At 45.0% G+C, this 15277-nt stretch overlaps 1 protein-coding gene across 2 annotated transcripts in view; it reads left to right on the top strand.

Annotated features, from left to right (window-relative positions):
* The window catches only part of LOC144687340 (voltage-dependent calcium channel subunit alpha-2/delta-1-like), a 693974-nt gene that overhangs the window by 438294 nt on the left and 240403 nt on the right, over positions 1–15277 (top strand). For both annotated transcript variants that reach the window (XM_078553326.1, XM_078553325.1), the window contains 2 exons: positions 9088–9138; positions 9237–9336. In XM_078553326.1, coding sequence (XP_078409452.1) covers positions 9088–9138; positions 9237–9336 — 151 coding nt within the window. The remainder of the gene's footprint in view (positions 1–9087; positions 9139–9236; positions 9337–15277) is intronic.

Here is a 15277-nt window from a genome sequence, read left to right as displayed (position 1 = left end):
TTACTGAGCTGGACTAGGAGTAGGAGACATTAATACGCCTCCCTCTCCCTATGCATCAGGACAGTTTGCCCAGACTCGATCAGGCCTTATAGAGAGTTGCAGGGTCAGAGCAAGGTCAGCATGACTGATAATGCACATAGTAAGGGGAACCCAGGTGTGACAGAGAACAAGAATCTGCAGAAACTGACCCTATCAATAGGTACGATGCACTTGCTGCCTGTGAGGTTAAGGATGAAGGCTGTCAGGAAAGGACTGGAAGTTAACCATGACACTTTGAAGCAGGAAGTTGTCCAAAGGAGGGGATGCAGGCAGCCTGATGGGGGAGTTGTAGTAGATTCAGTAATGAGGGTGCTAAATGGCATCCTTTGTAAGCAAGATCTAGAGTCCCATATGGTATGTTGTTTAAAAAATACCAGGGTAAGGGAAATCACAACCAGCTTGAAAGAATTTTGGAGCATGAGATGGAGGATGCAGTCATTCTGGTCCATGTTGAAACCAACCGCATAGAAAAAAGTAGGCAAGCGGTCCCGTTCAGAACTAGGAGCTAGGAACTAAATGAAAAAACTGCACCTCAAATCCTATAATCTCTGAGCCAAGTGAAAATTTACATCGCAATAAGCAGATTAGGGGGATGAGCATGTGGGTGAAGGAGTGGTGCGAGAAAGAGATGCTCCATTTCATGGGACACTGGCACCAGTACTGTGACAGGAAGGAACTGTACCACTGGGTCAAGCTGGACTGGGAGCAGGGTTCAAGCAGAAAGGATGAAAAGGGCAGTCACAAGGGCTTTAAGCTAGAAAATGGGGACAGAACTGAGTACTTCCTAATTGGTGAAAAACTAGAAATAGTGGAAGTCCAAAGATACTTCGGGATCTATGTACATAAATCATTAAAATTGCATGATAGATACAGAAGATATTCAAAAAGGCCGATGGAATGCTGACCTTTATATATAAAGGACTAGAATACAAGGGGATGGCAGTTATACTACAGCTGTAAAAAAACCCTAGTTAGACCACAGCTGAAGGACTGTGTTCAATTCTGGGTACCACACATTTGGAATATTGACCTTGATTGGAGTGCAGCATATATTTACCAGAATGATAGCTGAGCCAATGGTTGAATCGAGAGGAGAGATTACACAAGTTAGGGTTGTATTCCCTGGAACATAGATGGTTAAAAAGATGATTTGATCAAAGTTTACAAGATGTACAGCTGATCTGATAGGGTAAGTAGTGAGAAATTTTTTCTGCCAGTAGAAAGTCTGGAGCTGGGGATATCGTCTAAAGCTTAGAGCCAGGTCGCTCATGAGTGAAGTTTGAAAAGACCTCTGCACACAAAGTGGTAGAAGTTTGGAACTCTCTTCCACAAAAGGCAACTAAGCTCAGTCAATTGTGAATGTTATTGATTGATAGGTTTATGTTAACTAAAGGTAAAATTAATGGAAAATGGGCAAATGGGATATATGGATTTAGTTCACAGATCAGTGATGATCTCATAAATTGGTGGAATAGGCTTGAGGGGCTAAATGGCCTCATCCTATTGCTGTGCTCCTATATCAGAGCTGTCCTTTAGATTCAGGAATTGGTGGCTTAAAATCATTAATTCAACATTGGAAGGCGAGCACTTGTTATACTGTTCAAAATGGCAGCAGTAATACAATCTACTGTAATCTTTTTCAGTGAGCTGCTTTGGAAGTGCATCAACTATGTGATTTGATCTTTTCATGGACGCTTTAAAACATTCTTTGATTCTCAGTCACTTGATTGACTACAAATAAATAGAATAGCTTTAATTTTTATTGACATAATTAGCTTTAAGCCATTGAACTAAAAACTTACATTGTGCATTGCAGTGTTTTTAAAAATCTCATTACGGAAAATCAGGCAAGGTAAAATATACAAATAATTGTGAATTATATCTGATTAGACTTCCATGGAGTAGAAATTACCTTCAGCACTTTATTTTTTAAATGACTTGGTTAATGCGCTAATTTAGAAAATAATGGTGATCAAGCCTTCAGCCACCTGGATCCTACACTCTAGAAATCATTGCACTATTTTTATGGACCACTGAGTGAAGTAACAGAGACATTGGGCAGAATCCTCCCAGGTTTGCACAAAGTGTGGTAGCAGGTGGGAAAAAGGATGTTTTGCCTGCTGGTTGCTATGGCGGCTTTTTGTGCAGTATCGTCCCATCCCCTCATTAATTATGCATTCCATGGAAACATGCTGGGTCGCTGGCAGGACAGCCTCTGATTTGCCCACTCCACCATCACCTCAGGCCTTCAGTAATCCGGGTACCATATTTAAAGGGCGCCCCTGCACAGAGATATTTCTCTCTAAGGTAGCAGAAGCTGCTGAAAAGTAATGGCTGCCAACGGGAGGAAACATGCTTGTCCCAAATTTAGCGACACCTCTCTTGGGTGCCTGCCGGATGCAGTGGAGGCCTGCTGAGAAGTCCTCTACCACCGCTCTGGGCAAAGAGCAGCAAGCAAGGTCACCAATCCAGCATGGGAGACGGTCGCAGTGGTGGTCAGCGCCAATGCCCTGCAAAAGAGGACAGCCACCCAGTGAGTCCGGGTCACAGCATGAGCATCATTATGCCGTCGCTCTGCTGCAGCCTGAGGCTGCCGCAGGGGCATCATCAGCCATATCCTCTGTGGGTAGCCCTTGTCCCTGAGGACCCTCTGTGGACCCTGAAAAACGTCAGGGATGTGAGACCTACTGAGAACGTAGGAGTTGTAGACGCTCCCTGGGAATCGTGCGCAGACCTACAGGATGCGTTTTCTGTGGTTGCAGACCAGCTGAGCATTCAGTAAGTGGAAACCCTTGCAGCTCACACACTGAACTGCTTGTTGCCATGGAGATCTAAGCACCACATGAGTGCAGTCAATGGCATCTTGCACCTGTGGAAAAACCAGAGATCTGCTTTTCCCAGCACCCTTGTTTCCTGGCTTACCTGGCCCTGGTCGAAATGCACAAAGTTGTGTGCCTTTGCGAATATGGCATCCTGGACCTCCTGGATGCACTTGTGTGCAGAGGCTTGCAAGATCCCACAGAGGTAACCCGTGGAGCCCTGGAATGAGCTACTGGCGTAAAAATTGAATGCCATGGTCACTTTCACTGTTAAATGCAGTGGATGCCCTCCAAGACCCGTGGCACCAAACCCTCCAGCAGGTGGCTTATGTGACCGACCAGTTTCCTGGACATGCACAGTCTTCAGGGGGCACTGCTTTTGGTCAACTGCAGGAATGACAAGCGCTGTCTGTAGACCCTGGGTTTAGCTAGGCGCCGCCGACTCGCAACTGCTCACTGCGACTCTTCAACGGCAAGCGCAGGAACCCCAGCCGTCCCTTCTTCTTGAGTGTGCAGCTCCTCCCTCTGCCCAGCCAGGTTCCTCCGTCAATCTCTTCTCCTTCGTCTCTGCTCTCTGTAAGCCATGAGGCATACAGCTAGGTCACCAGGCTCCATGCCCTTGATGTATTCTTCCTGCAGGGTGAAAGAGGGAGACACATGGGTTAGCATTAGTCTCCTAGGGACCTCTCTTGGTAATGTGTGCGGCGCCGGCTCTGTTTCAAGGCCCCCTAATGCATTCCTGAGAATGCTGCCCATCACTTGGATGGCCAGGGTTTAGTGCATTGCATGCTGAAACCCCACCCACCTCTGCCCCACTCCACCTGACTGACTGGTGGCAGCTTTGTCCACTGGACTGCATGCTGTGCTCTCAGCTCAGGGGCAGGAATTCTCCTAACCCACACTGCAAGCCTGCGCTGTTAGCTTGAACCATGGGGGAGACTGGTCCAAACCGAATTGAACAGATTGCAAGGGGCTGTGAGCACCTCCACCAGTGATTGCTCTATGGCCAGCTTTAGCAAGGAGATTGTACAACGTGCCCAGTCATCCAGCTGTTCTGCAATCCACTAAAATGCTCATTGGTTTGCAGTCTGTGCCCAAGGGGTGAAAAGTTCAGGAGCACTTGGTGGTCCTTTCAAGCCTCTGCGTAGCTTGAGTGGGCAGCTAAGCTCGAGGCCTGACTCCAATCATATCAATGTGGTTGCACCTGAGCTGTCTCAGCTGCAGAGGAATGAGCACGTGGCCACTTCCCTCCCCCCATTGCAACTCCCCACATGTGTTTGTGCATTACCATCAGACCGTGCTGCCTTGCACGGCCACCCACCTCCCAACCCCACCTCAACCACAGTGCAGCCATTGCCCTGGCACTGCACTGTCAGCCCCCTCCGGGGAAAAATGACTTGCCTGTGCCCTTGCCTGAATGCGTGGTGCCTCTTCTTTGAAGTCGAACGGGTGACCCTTGCGAGCGCTGCACACTGTTAGTCTGCGCTTACCTCTGAGTTCCCCTCGATATTCAGCTCGCCAGTTGCATGCCTTTTAAATGTTGTGTGAATCATATCATTCTGAAGTCACACCAATGTGGGAGGTAAATTCGACATGGGGGATGATTCCAGCGCAGGCAAGATGATGAGATGCAAATGCATTGAAATCACATTCCCGACATTGGACGCCAGGAAACGCGGCCCACCATTGACGGAGGGAGTAGATGATGGCTAACTTGTTTCATGACGATGTAAAACCAATTTTTGGCCTTCAGGTCATATTGTTGCCCTCCCCCCCATCATCTACCTTGATGCTCACCACCAAAGGGGCAAACAATTTCACCAATTATTTTTGCATTAAACATGCCATATAAAGGCAAGTTATGGTCATTGGCTTATTTTCCCTCCTACTTATTTTCCTACACTAGCCCTTGGGCTACGATTCTCATTTTAAAACAAATCTGTGAAAACATATAGTAGTTCATAGTGGCTCAGTGAGAATTGTGCAATCAACTTCTCAGGTGTTTCAACATCATTTGTATGTGTCAGAGATTTTAACTTTGGTGATGCAAAGGCCATTAACAACTTTGGCTTGAAGGAGAAGTTTGCCATTGGTGATGCAAGTATAGCTGGCCAAATCGTCTGCTTATTGAATGTTCCTTCAGCGTGACCAAGCACAAAGGGCCAGATAAGATTGGTTTTTGCAATGTGCTCCAGTGCCTTGTGTCTAATGGATGGCGCATAACAGAAATTACATTTATCTTGCTGTGCTATCTTTCTCATTTATCTTGCTGTGCTATTAAGCCAAACTGTTGCATCCATAACATCTGCGTCCATTTCAAAACTGATTGTTTGAACTCTGAATCCAACAACTTATCCCACGCTCGACAGACAGAAAGCATACTCTGATTGTCATGCAGCAGCTGCCTTCAGTAGAACTTCAGCTTAGATGATGAATACGTCCTTATTCAATAGATTGAAAAGGAACAGCAGAGCACACAAAAGTGCCACTTAGTGCTCCGCCTGCTTAGTTGCTGAAGTAAGCCCTGAAAGTAGGACAAGGGAACAGACATTCATAGGCATACAAAGGCAAATTGAACAAAAAGCAAAATACTGCAGTTGCAGGAAATCTGAAATAGAAACAGCAAATGCTTGGAACATTAAACAGGTCGGGCATCACCTGTGGAGAGAAGGAAAGTAGGGTTAATGTTTCAGGTTGATGCCCTACTGTCAGAACCTCGAGATGTTAGAGATGAACTGCTTAGAAAGAGTAGAAAGATGTGATGCTTGCAATGAGCCTCTTAGGAACAGGTCAAGAGGTAAAGGTAGGAGATATCAGTGTGGGATGCAGAATTAAAATGGCAAGTGTCCAAAATCTCAGTGTTGCACTTGCATTTGCAACAGAAATGTTCAGTGAAGCAACCATCTAATATACATTTAGTCCCCTCAATGTAGAGGAGGTCTTATCTTTTTGTGAGGTGCTCTAGCCTAAATATTGATTCCAACAACTTTAGACCTTAACCACAAGCCCCTGTTTTCTCTCAAGAGTGCTGGTCATGTATGATGGATGCACCTGCACTTCCAAGAATGAGGGAGGTTGTAGGGTGGTGCTTGGGATGGGGAAATCCTATTGGTACACAGTTGGCAGAATGGTTGGCACCTTTGGTATTGCCTATCATTTGCTTGCATCATACTCACGAGTATGAGCCTTTTTCACTTTGCCAGATTTTCCATGCTTCCCCCCTCCATCCTTACTATTTTGCTGTAACCACTCACACATCTTTCTCTAGATCTCAGACATGTCTTTTATTTTCCTAATTCTCTCACAGTTACCTCCTTTTGCCTCATGCCAATATCACTTGTCATTTAATCATCTTGTGCCCTCAACCTAATTACAGATCATTCATTTTTTCTCTCTCTGCCCCTTTTCCCTTATTAGCTGCCCCTCTGTAACATGCCCCTTGAAAGGCCATCAGCTTAGGCTTTCTAGTCAATTTCATGTAGGTTTTGGAGTTGGATTTCTTCCTCGGTTGGTGTTGTGCTCATTTTTTTCTGAGGTGATTATTCTTGGTTTCTATTCATGTTGATGGTTAGTAGTACTAAACTAGTTATAAACTAGCTCATATACAGATATGCAAATTTCTAATCAAGTTGTCGTTTTTCCCTAAATCAGAGAAGTATTTACGACATGGACAGATAGAGAGGAGGGTTGGTAGAGAGTTTTACCAGTCAGAAGTCTTTCTCATTTATCTTGCTGTGCTATTAAGCCGAACTGTTGCATTAATAACACCTGCTTCCATTTCAAAACTGATTGTTTGAACTCTGAATTCAACAACTTATCCCACGCTCGACAGGCAGAAAGCATACTCTGATCGTCTTGCAGCAGCTGCCTTCAGTAGAACTTCAGAATACGTCCTTATTCAGCAGATTGAAAAGGAACAGCGGAGCACACAAAAGTGTCACTTAGTGCTCCGCCTGCTTAGTTGCTGAAGTAAGCCCTGAAAGTTGACAAGGGAACAGACATTCATAGGTACACAACGGCAAATTGAACCAAAAATAAAATACTGCAGATGCAAGAAATCTGAAATAAAAACAGGAATGATTGGAGTCACACCTGGCACAATGGAAGATGGTTGTGGTTGTTGGAGGTCAATCATCTCAGTTCCAGGACATCACTGCAGGAGTGTCCTAACCCCAACCACCTTCAGCTGCTTCATCAATGGCCTCCCCTCCATCATAAGGTCAGAATTGGGGATGTTCGCTGATGATTGCACAATGCCCATCACCATTTGCGACTCCTCAGATACTGAGGCAGTTCATGCCCAAATGCAGCATGACCTGGACAATATCCAGGCTTGGGTTAAGAAGTGGCAAATAACATTGGCACCACACAAGTGCCAGGCAATGACGATCTCCAACAAGAGAGAACCTAACCATCGCCCCTTGATATTCAATGGCATTACCATCACTGAATCCCCTACTATCAACATCCTGGGGGTTACCATTGACCAGAAACTGAACTGGACGAGCCATATAAATACTGTGGCTACAAGAGCAAGTCAGAGGCTAGGAATCCTGTGGCAAGTAACTCACCACTTGTCTCCCTGAAGCCTGTCCACCATCTAAAAGTCACAAGTTAGGAGTGTGATGGAATACTCCTCACTTGCCTGGTTGAATGCAGCTCCAACAACACTCAAGAAGCTTGACACCATCCAGGACAAAGCAATCTACTTGATTGGCACCTCATCCATGAACATTCACTCTCTCCACCACCAACACATAGTGGCAGCAGTGGGTACCATCTAGAAGATGCACTGCAGGAACTCACCAAGTCTACTTAGACAGCACCTTCTAAATCCACAACCACTACCATCTAGAAGGACAAAGGCAGCAGACACCTGGAAGCTCCCCTCCAAGTCACTCACCAATCTGACTTGGAAATATATTGTCACTCCTTCACTGTTGCTGGGTCTAAATCCTGGAACTCCCTCCCTAACAGCACTGTGGGTGCCTACACCACATGGATTACAGTGGTTCAAGAAGGCAGCGGGCAATAAATGCTGGCCTAGCCAGTGACACCCACATCCCATCATGAATGAATTGAAAAAAAGTGTATTCAGACAACAATATTACAAAATCCAGCCTGTACTACATCAACATCAATAAAAGCTTTATTTTAACTTAACTTTTCTAAAGGGGAAATCTATACCTTTGAAAAATGATTATCTTGAGTAGTTCATTAATAAGCAATATTCTCTGGGAAGTATGGCCATATCATGAAGAAAGTACTTTGTCAGATTAAATTACTTTGGAACAGTATATCTGGGCTAAAAATGTATCATAGTGGTTTGCTCATACTATGTAATTATGTTATTTAATTTTCCATTAAAATAGTTAAACAGTTGATGTGATAAGCAAATGAGCATGTGGGTGTTTCTAGAAAAGTGCAGGTTCAGGTAGAGACCCTTCATCAGAATACAAGAGTCAGCCTGGCTCAGTGGCAGCACTCTCACCCCTAGGTCAGAAGGACGTGGATTGAAACAATCTCCCGGGAATTAAATATGTTATTTAGGCTGACACCTCAGAGCAGTACAAAGGGGGTGCTGTTTTGCCACCTGCTTGTTCGGGTGAGCCAGAAGATCTCTATGCAATATTCGACTAAGAGCAGAAGAATTCTCCCAGTTCCCTGGTCAATATTTATTTATCAACAAACGGTACTAAAATCAGATTAACTGGTTATTTATCTTTCTCCTGTTTCTGGGACCTTGTGTGTGTTAAGTTAGCCGCTGAGGCTGCCTGTGTAACAATATATCTAAACTTCAAAAGCAATGAATCACCTGTAAACTTGGGGCATTCTGTGTTTTTCAGGTGGGTAAAATAATGGCATCCTGGGTGCCATCTTGATGATGTAAAAGCCAGGTTTTGACTCATCATAGAAGCAGACAGTGCAAAAGGAGGCCATTCAGGCCATTCAAGCCATTGTGCCTGGGCTGGCTCTTTGAAAAATCTGTCCAATTGATCCCTCCCTGTGCTCTTTCTCCATAGCTGTATTACATTATTGTTATAGTCCCAGCTATGTTTTTGTACTGGCTACAAACCTTGCAGACGATCAAGCTTGTGAATAAACTATTGAAGAACTAAATAATAGCCCCCGCCCCCACCCAAGCACTGCAGCAGCTACATTTAAATTCTGTGTAGTGTCTCACATTGTAAAGATAGTGGTGCCTCACTGATTTGTTCTACTTTCTCAGGTACATACAGGGAGCTGCTTCACCCAAGGACATGCTCATTCTTGTGGACGTGTAAGTACTGTACAAGCAATAAAAATGTTGAAACTCTTATTTTCTCTGTAGAGATTAAAATGTTTTACCATTTCCCTGTTTTCTTTTTCACAAAACAGGAGCGGAAGTGTTAGTGGACTAACGTTGAAACTAATTCGGACATCCGTCTCTGAGATGCTGGAAACACTTTCTGATGATGACTACGTGAATGTGGTTTCTGTGAGTATTGCAACCATTAGTTATTGTCCATGTGATGACCTCCAGCAGTGTTTGTTGTCAGTGACACTACACTTAACAGGTAAAAAGGCAGTTCCATTGTCCTACGTTCCCAGCATGGAAGCCACACTTGAAGGGACTGTGTGTCGGAGGTGCAACTACAAAACTGTAGTCCTGATTCTCCAACACATGCTCGCGGCTAGTATGGCTCCCTGCTGCGAGTGCACAATTACTCCATCAGTATCTCAGGAGCTAGTTCAGTTGTCATACAGCAATTCAACAAAAGATGTAATCCATGAAAATAGATTACACACAGACTCTGGAAAGAGCATGTTTGGGATTTTAAAAAATCATTATACACTTACATTTTTAAATTGAGTATACAAGTCAATGCAGAATGACAGCAGCGTGTCATTAACCAATGTCAAACTGTGCTGTGCAGGAGATTTTAATTTAATTTGGTGTGCAAATCATCTCTGGGCCCAGCTTGGCAGTCTTGATTAAATAAAATATGGCTTTTAGGAGTAAATACTTGGACAGTAATTTCAGACTACTTTGGATCTAACCATTGTCTGGATCTTGCGCTCTTGATCACTAAAAGGAAAGTATGGGTGGCGACAGCATCAAGAGTTTGGCTGCTGAGATGGAATTTGAGTGCCATAATCCAGTTATTGTGCCAGCTGTGGTTCAGGGTGACTTTTGTGAGCTTAACATTTAGCATTCCCTCATCGTTCATTATAATGAAGATGATGATGGTCTTCATTATCATCATAGATGGGAATAACCTTTTCTACATTTAAATTTGTTTCTAACGCAAGGTAAGGGTTACAAATATGAACCTCTTTTAGTGTGTATTCCTTTAATCCCATAACATTGTCTAAGACAAATGTTTTCAATTTCATTTCTAAAGTGGATGTTTTTGTGAGATAATGTGCAACATTTCTTTGAATATCTGTTATTAGCTCTACTAAATCACAGGAAACCTCACAAGTAGAGCAGTATAATTGGGGAGAAAAAGCTGATGCACGGTTATCATTTACTATTGTCCCTATCGATGGATGGAAGGGTATATTTTAATTGCTGTGAACTACACTAAAACATTTAGTAGAAGCCTAGAAGCAATAAATTTAAAAATGTCATGGAATTTGGATTGTTTGTCCAATATCCTGGCAGCAGCCATGAAGCCTTTATTCTGTGGCTGTCTGCTGTGCCAGCTACATTTGAACCACTGTGGCAAACCAAGGGTGGCTACTGGGCTACAAGGGCTATGTGTTCATGACATGGCTGATGACACCGGTGCGCAACCCATGTCCAAGTGCACAGCATACATGCAATGAAAGCCATGCTGCCATGTGAAATGTGGTAGAGCAGACCACTGGCATGCTGAAACTGTGTTTCTGCTGCTTGGACAGTTCTGGAGAGCCCTGCAGTACTCGACAGAGGGGATATCAAGATTCATGGTGGTCTGTTACATGATCTGACAAATATCATGAGGGCAAAACCACCAGCTATACGGAGAGCACTGAGGAACATGAGAAGTAGGGGTGGAAGATAGAGAGAGGAGGAAATCTAGACAGTCCCTTTCTGGCAGGGACTGATACCAGTAACTGCAACCCCATTCACCAGCACTTTCCCACCTTACCTTCCTTCTGTTAGTGACCATGACAGCGTCTACTGGTCACAATGCAGAAAGAAAATCCGCCACAAAATAAAGATTCCAAACTAAATTTATTAATCAACTTATACCATATTGCATACAGAAGTCAACTAATCACCCGTGTATATTTCCTTACTGCTTGTTTTCTGTGTGTCTTTGCAAGACCTAGCTCCTACACAGTGCTATCCCGGAGGCTACAGCATGGCTGCTGGAAGGCTGCTGATTTTTAGTGCAGGAAACTGCAGATGGCCTGGGAGGATGGCCTCGAGCAGGCCCCGGTCTAGAAGGCCCGGCTGCGGATGTCACATCTTAGCATGGCCGGCTGACTGACAGGCAACAGCAGTGGCAGTGGTGGAAGAATGAACACTGTCTTTCTGAGAGAAGACAGTAGGTTTGTGCTTCCGAGAGTGACTGTCTCTCCCCCAGGGCGTCGCCCCAGTAATCCTAGTAATCTGCTGGAGGATGGATTTCTGGACTGCTGTGACACCCTGCAAGCTCCTTTACATACTGTCATCCATGGTGGCAGCCGTCTGAGCTTGTGCTGCAGCTCACAGGCTTCTGGTGGAAGCTGCTTGTGCTGCATTGGAAGCGGAAATATCGGCCATTATGCGCTACGTTGTGGTTGTGTCCATAAGTGTGCTGATAGAGGTGACCGCCATTTGCATGCTTGAAAAGATAAGCTCCAAACTTTGAGCAAACCCTGTGCAGAGTTGGTGCTGAACTCCCCCTTGCCCATTGACACTGAGCACAGGCTTTCTGGCAGGCTTTCCATTGCACCAAACATTTTGTGGTTCATCAATGTCCTTCTCTAGCCTTCCCCTTTGAAGTCCTCATCCGAGTCCTCTGCTACAGAGCTGGCTCCACCACTATCCCTGCCACCTGCCCTGGTTGCAGTCCACTTGTGCACAGTGCTTCACCACATGCAGACCCTGCCCCTGGCTATCTTCTAAATTACACAGTGTTAGTGTCTGTACTGGTGGCTGCAAGTGTGAAATCGGGACAGTATTGTGTCTTCATTATCACTGTGTTCTTGCTGTTTCCACAGTGCCTGCATGGTCAGGTTACACTTCCTGGGTATCTGAAAGGAGAAAGGCAAATGCGTAAAACTGTGGAGCAGGGATTGGGAACAAGTAGGAGATGCCTGCTTTTCTCAATCAGGAGATAGTGTGGGATGAGGGGGAGGTGGGATATGAGAAGGAGGATTAGATATAAAGATACCATCATCTTTGATGGTTTCAACAACTCCACTGATCATAGCCTCCGCAATGAGTATTTCAGTAATAACTAGCACCATCTGGGGGTTAAAACATACAGATGTAGCTGTCTCCCTCTGCTTAGCCCCTGCTGCCTCTGGTTGTGTGGTGCCTTGTCTTGGAGGAGAAAGGGAATGTGTCAGCGAGTGTTGTGTAATTTATTTGAGTGATATGACTGTCATGATTGAGTAACTGACAGTGTACAAGTTGTGAGTTTGGGTGTGGGGTTTGCAGCAGTTCTAAGTGTGGGTGAGTGCAGCACAGCATGTGAATTTTAGGTGTTCCTGATTGACAGAGACTGTTGGTTGGTGAGTGATGGGTGTCTAGTGAATTGAGTAATGGCTGAGGCTGGTCATGCAGCTGGGTATGGTGTGGCATTTTAAGATACATTCAATGACCTTGATCACTTGTATGAGGCCATTGGACATGTGGCCCTGCATCCAGGTTCTCGGATCTTGACTTCTGATATGACTTCCATGGCTATCTGCTTCCACTGCTTTCTGAGCATGTGCCTGGCTCCTGTGGACACAGGACATCTCTCCTCTTTTGCATCTCATCCACCAAGGCTTCTATGCAGCATCTGAAAACTTTGGAGTCCACTTCTCCCATCTTGTGCCGTTTTTCTGTCTTTGCCAATTTAGAATCAGTTGTAGAACAGCTTCCAGCTTCTGCTGCAGCCACAGAGCATCTCCCTTTTCAGAGGCACAGGCTTGTTCTAAGTGGTGCAGACTAGATTTAACTGGTGCTAGCCTCTGATCCCTGCAGAGGAATGTAGCTACCCAACAGCGCAGTTAACCCTGGCTGTACGGTTAACCCTGGCTGCACGGTTAACCCTGGCTGCACAGTTAACCCTGGCTGCACAGTTAACCCTGGCTGCACTCTGTAGACATTAATCAACAGGCAACAAGAAATTGACCCATTAGCTTCATCACATTGAATAGCTGGGGGTTAATCATGCATTGCAATCCCAGCACCCATTTTCAGGGCTTTCAAATATAGGCCTGTAGGTATTTCCTCAATTCAGTTGAATCTAAAAAGGCCAAAACAATTGCATGTGTTAAAAGCATTTTGCATAAATTCTTTCAGTTGACTCCAAGGGGGTCATTTTAACTGAACTCGCCCTGCAGGAAACTGACATGATCGTGTGCTTGATTTTACTTTCTATGGCGGTTACATTAAAATTACACCCCAAATCCTCCGCCCCTTTAAGAAAATCCACGCCATGTATGCAGTGAGGCTGTTCGGTAACTTCTTGTCTTTCATGTATTTGACAGGTGTGTACCAACAAATAATCAACATGCCTCTATTTTACTTTTGCCCCAGATGAAAGGAAGTGACAAATGTGTGTTTTTTAAATTTAAATCTCGCTTTTTTTTTTAGGGTATGCCTGTTTGATCAGAATCTGGTAGTCTAGTATGGAAAGTGTCTCAATCACCCCCATAGAGTCCTAGGTGATGATTACCTGTCTGCAATACCAGTTTCAGGAAGGTCGTAAGTGTCTGTTGTTTCGTAGAACATAATGATTACATTATTTCACCCCACCCCCACTAGAGCTACCTTGCTTGTCCTGCTCTCCAATCTTAATTAGCACATTCTTTTAGATAATATGATTACATTCTTAGGTCATCGATCCCATGGTGCTTAGGGTTTTCTATGACTGTTTGATCTCCTTGCTGCTTATTGGAGTTGATTTATTTTCCAGATCCTTTGGTGGTGTTGCGTTTGTGTGTTCATATTATCAATTTCCATTATAGCTCACAGTGTTCATTGCACTGCTAGCAGTGGGACATAGAAATGTGATTGGTAGGGCTTATTTAAATCACCAGCACATTACGATTAGTGAACTGTGTTTGATTTGATTTAGCAGGAACTCGTAGCTATTTTTATTGAAGATGGAAAAGATAATTAGCCGTTTTAGTATTCAGCCTAAGTATTTCTGGTAAATTCATACAAAATCTAGTGACATTCAGTTTGGGCATGGTGTCATGTACACGTTGTTGTATGTTCAATAAGTCTCACAAAGAGGTCTTGAGTCTTGAATGGTTGAACAGTAAGGGCAGAATCTTTCGCTTGGCGTGCGGGCGTGTGCCTGACACACTCGAGCGTAAAATAGCGCGCGATGATGTCGGCTGAGTGTCCGGACATCATTGTGCACTCGCGACATTTCACTCAGCGGGCGTGGCCATTATTTAAGAGGCCAGTTAAGGCCATTAAAAAGTCAATTGACACCGATTTTTCATTGCCCATGCAAACTCATGCTCATTGCACGGGCAAAATGGGCAGGCAGCCAGCCGACAATTACAAAAACCTCATCCACAGGCGGGATAAAAAGGGTTAGCAGCATTGCCAGTGTGAGTAGTGAGGAGTTTGGTAGATAGTTTCCCGCTGGTGACTTATTGGTATATGGCAGCTTCATCTCTGTTCGGGGCTTCATTGCTAGCATTTCCAGGCTTCATTTCAGCACTCCTTGATGTTTCAAAGGAACTCAGAGAATTCAGACCATGTGGACGCTTCCAGGTATCAGACAACCTTCTGTTACCTTGGATAATGGGGATCGTGGTCTCGGCTGGTGGCACCTCTGAGGAGGAAGAGAGGGGCAGAAGGGAGAGGAGGCCAAATGTCCCAATGCAGCTTCCAGGGGAGTGATCTGTGGGAGGAGAGGCGCAGACACAGTGGGCGCAAGGACAGCTGGTACTCCGAGGCGGAAGGGGCCGCAGAAGATGCCACTATCCTGCTTTCAGGGTTTATAGGCGGCAATGCAGCTACCTCAATATGTCCGAAGTGCAATACCAAAGGAGGCTCCGTCTCTTAAGGGAGACAAATGACCTTCATCTTTCAGAGGATCGGGCCTGAGATCACCTCCGACTGTGTGAGTGGACACCTCTGAAGGTCACAGTGGCCCTCAACTTCTATGCCTCCAGCTCTTTCCAGGGGTCAGTGAGGGATCTTTGTGGAGTCTCCCAATCAGCTGTCCACAATTGCGTCAAGCTGGTGACAGAAGCTCTGTTCAGGTGGGTATTGACTTTCATTCATT

This window comes from Cetorhinus maximus, chromosome 12 (genome assembly GCF_964194155.1).
Source record: "Cetorhinus maximus chromosome 12, sCetMax3.hap1.1, whole genome shotgun sequence".
NCBI lineage: Eukaryota > Metazoa > Chordata > Chondrichthyes > Lamniformes > Cetorhinidae > Cetorhinus > Cetorhinus maximus.
The sequence above is the reverse complement of the archived record's forward strand: the minus strand, read 5'-3'. Positions and strand labels throughout refer to the sequence as shown.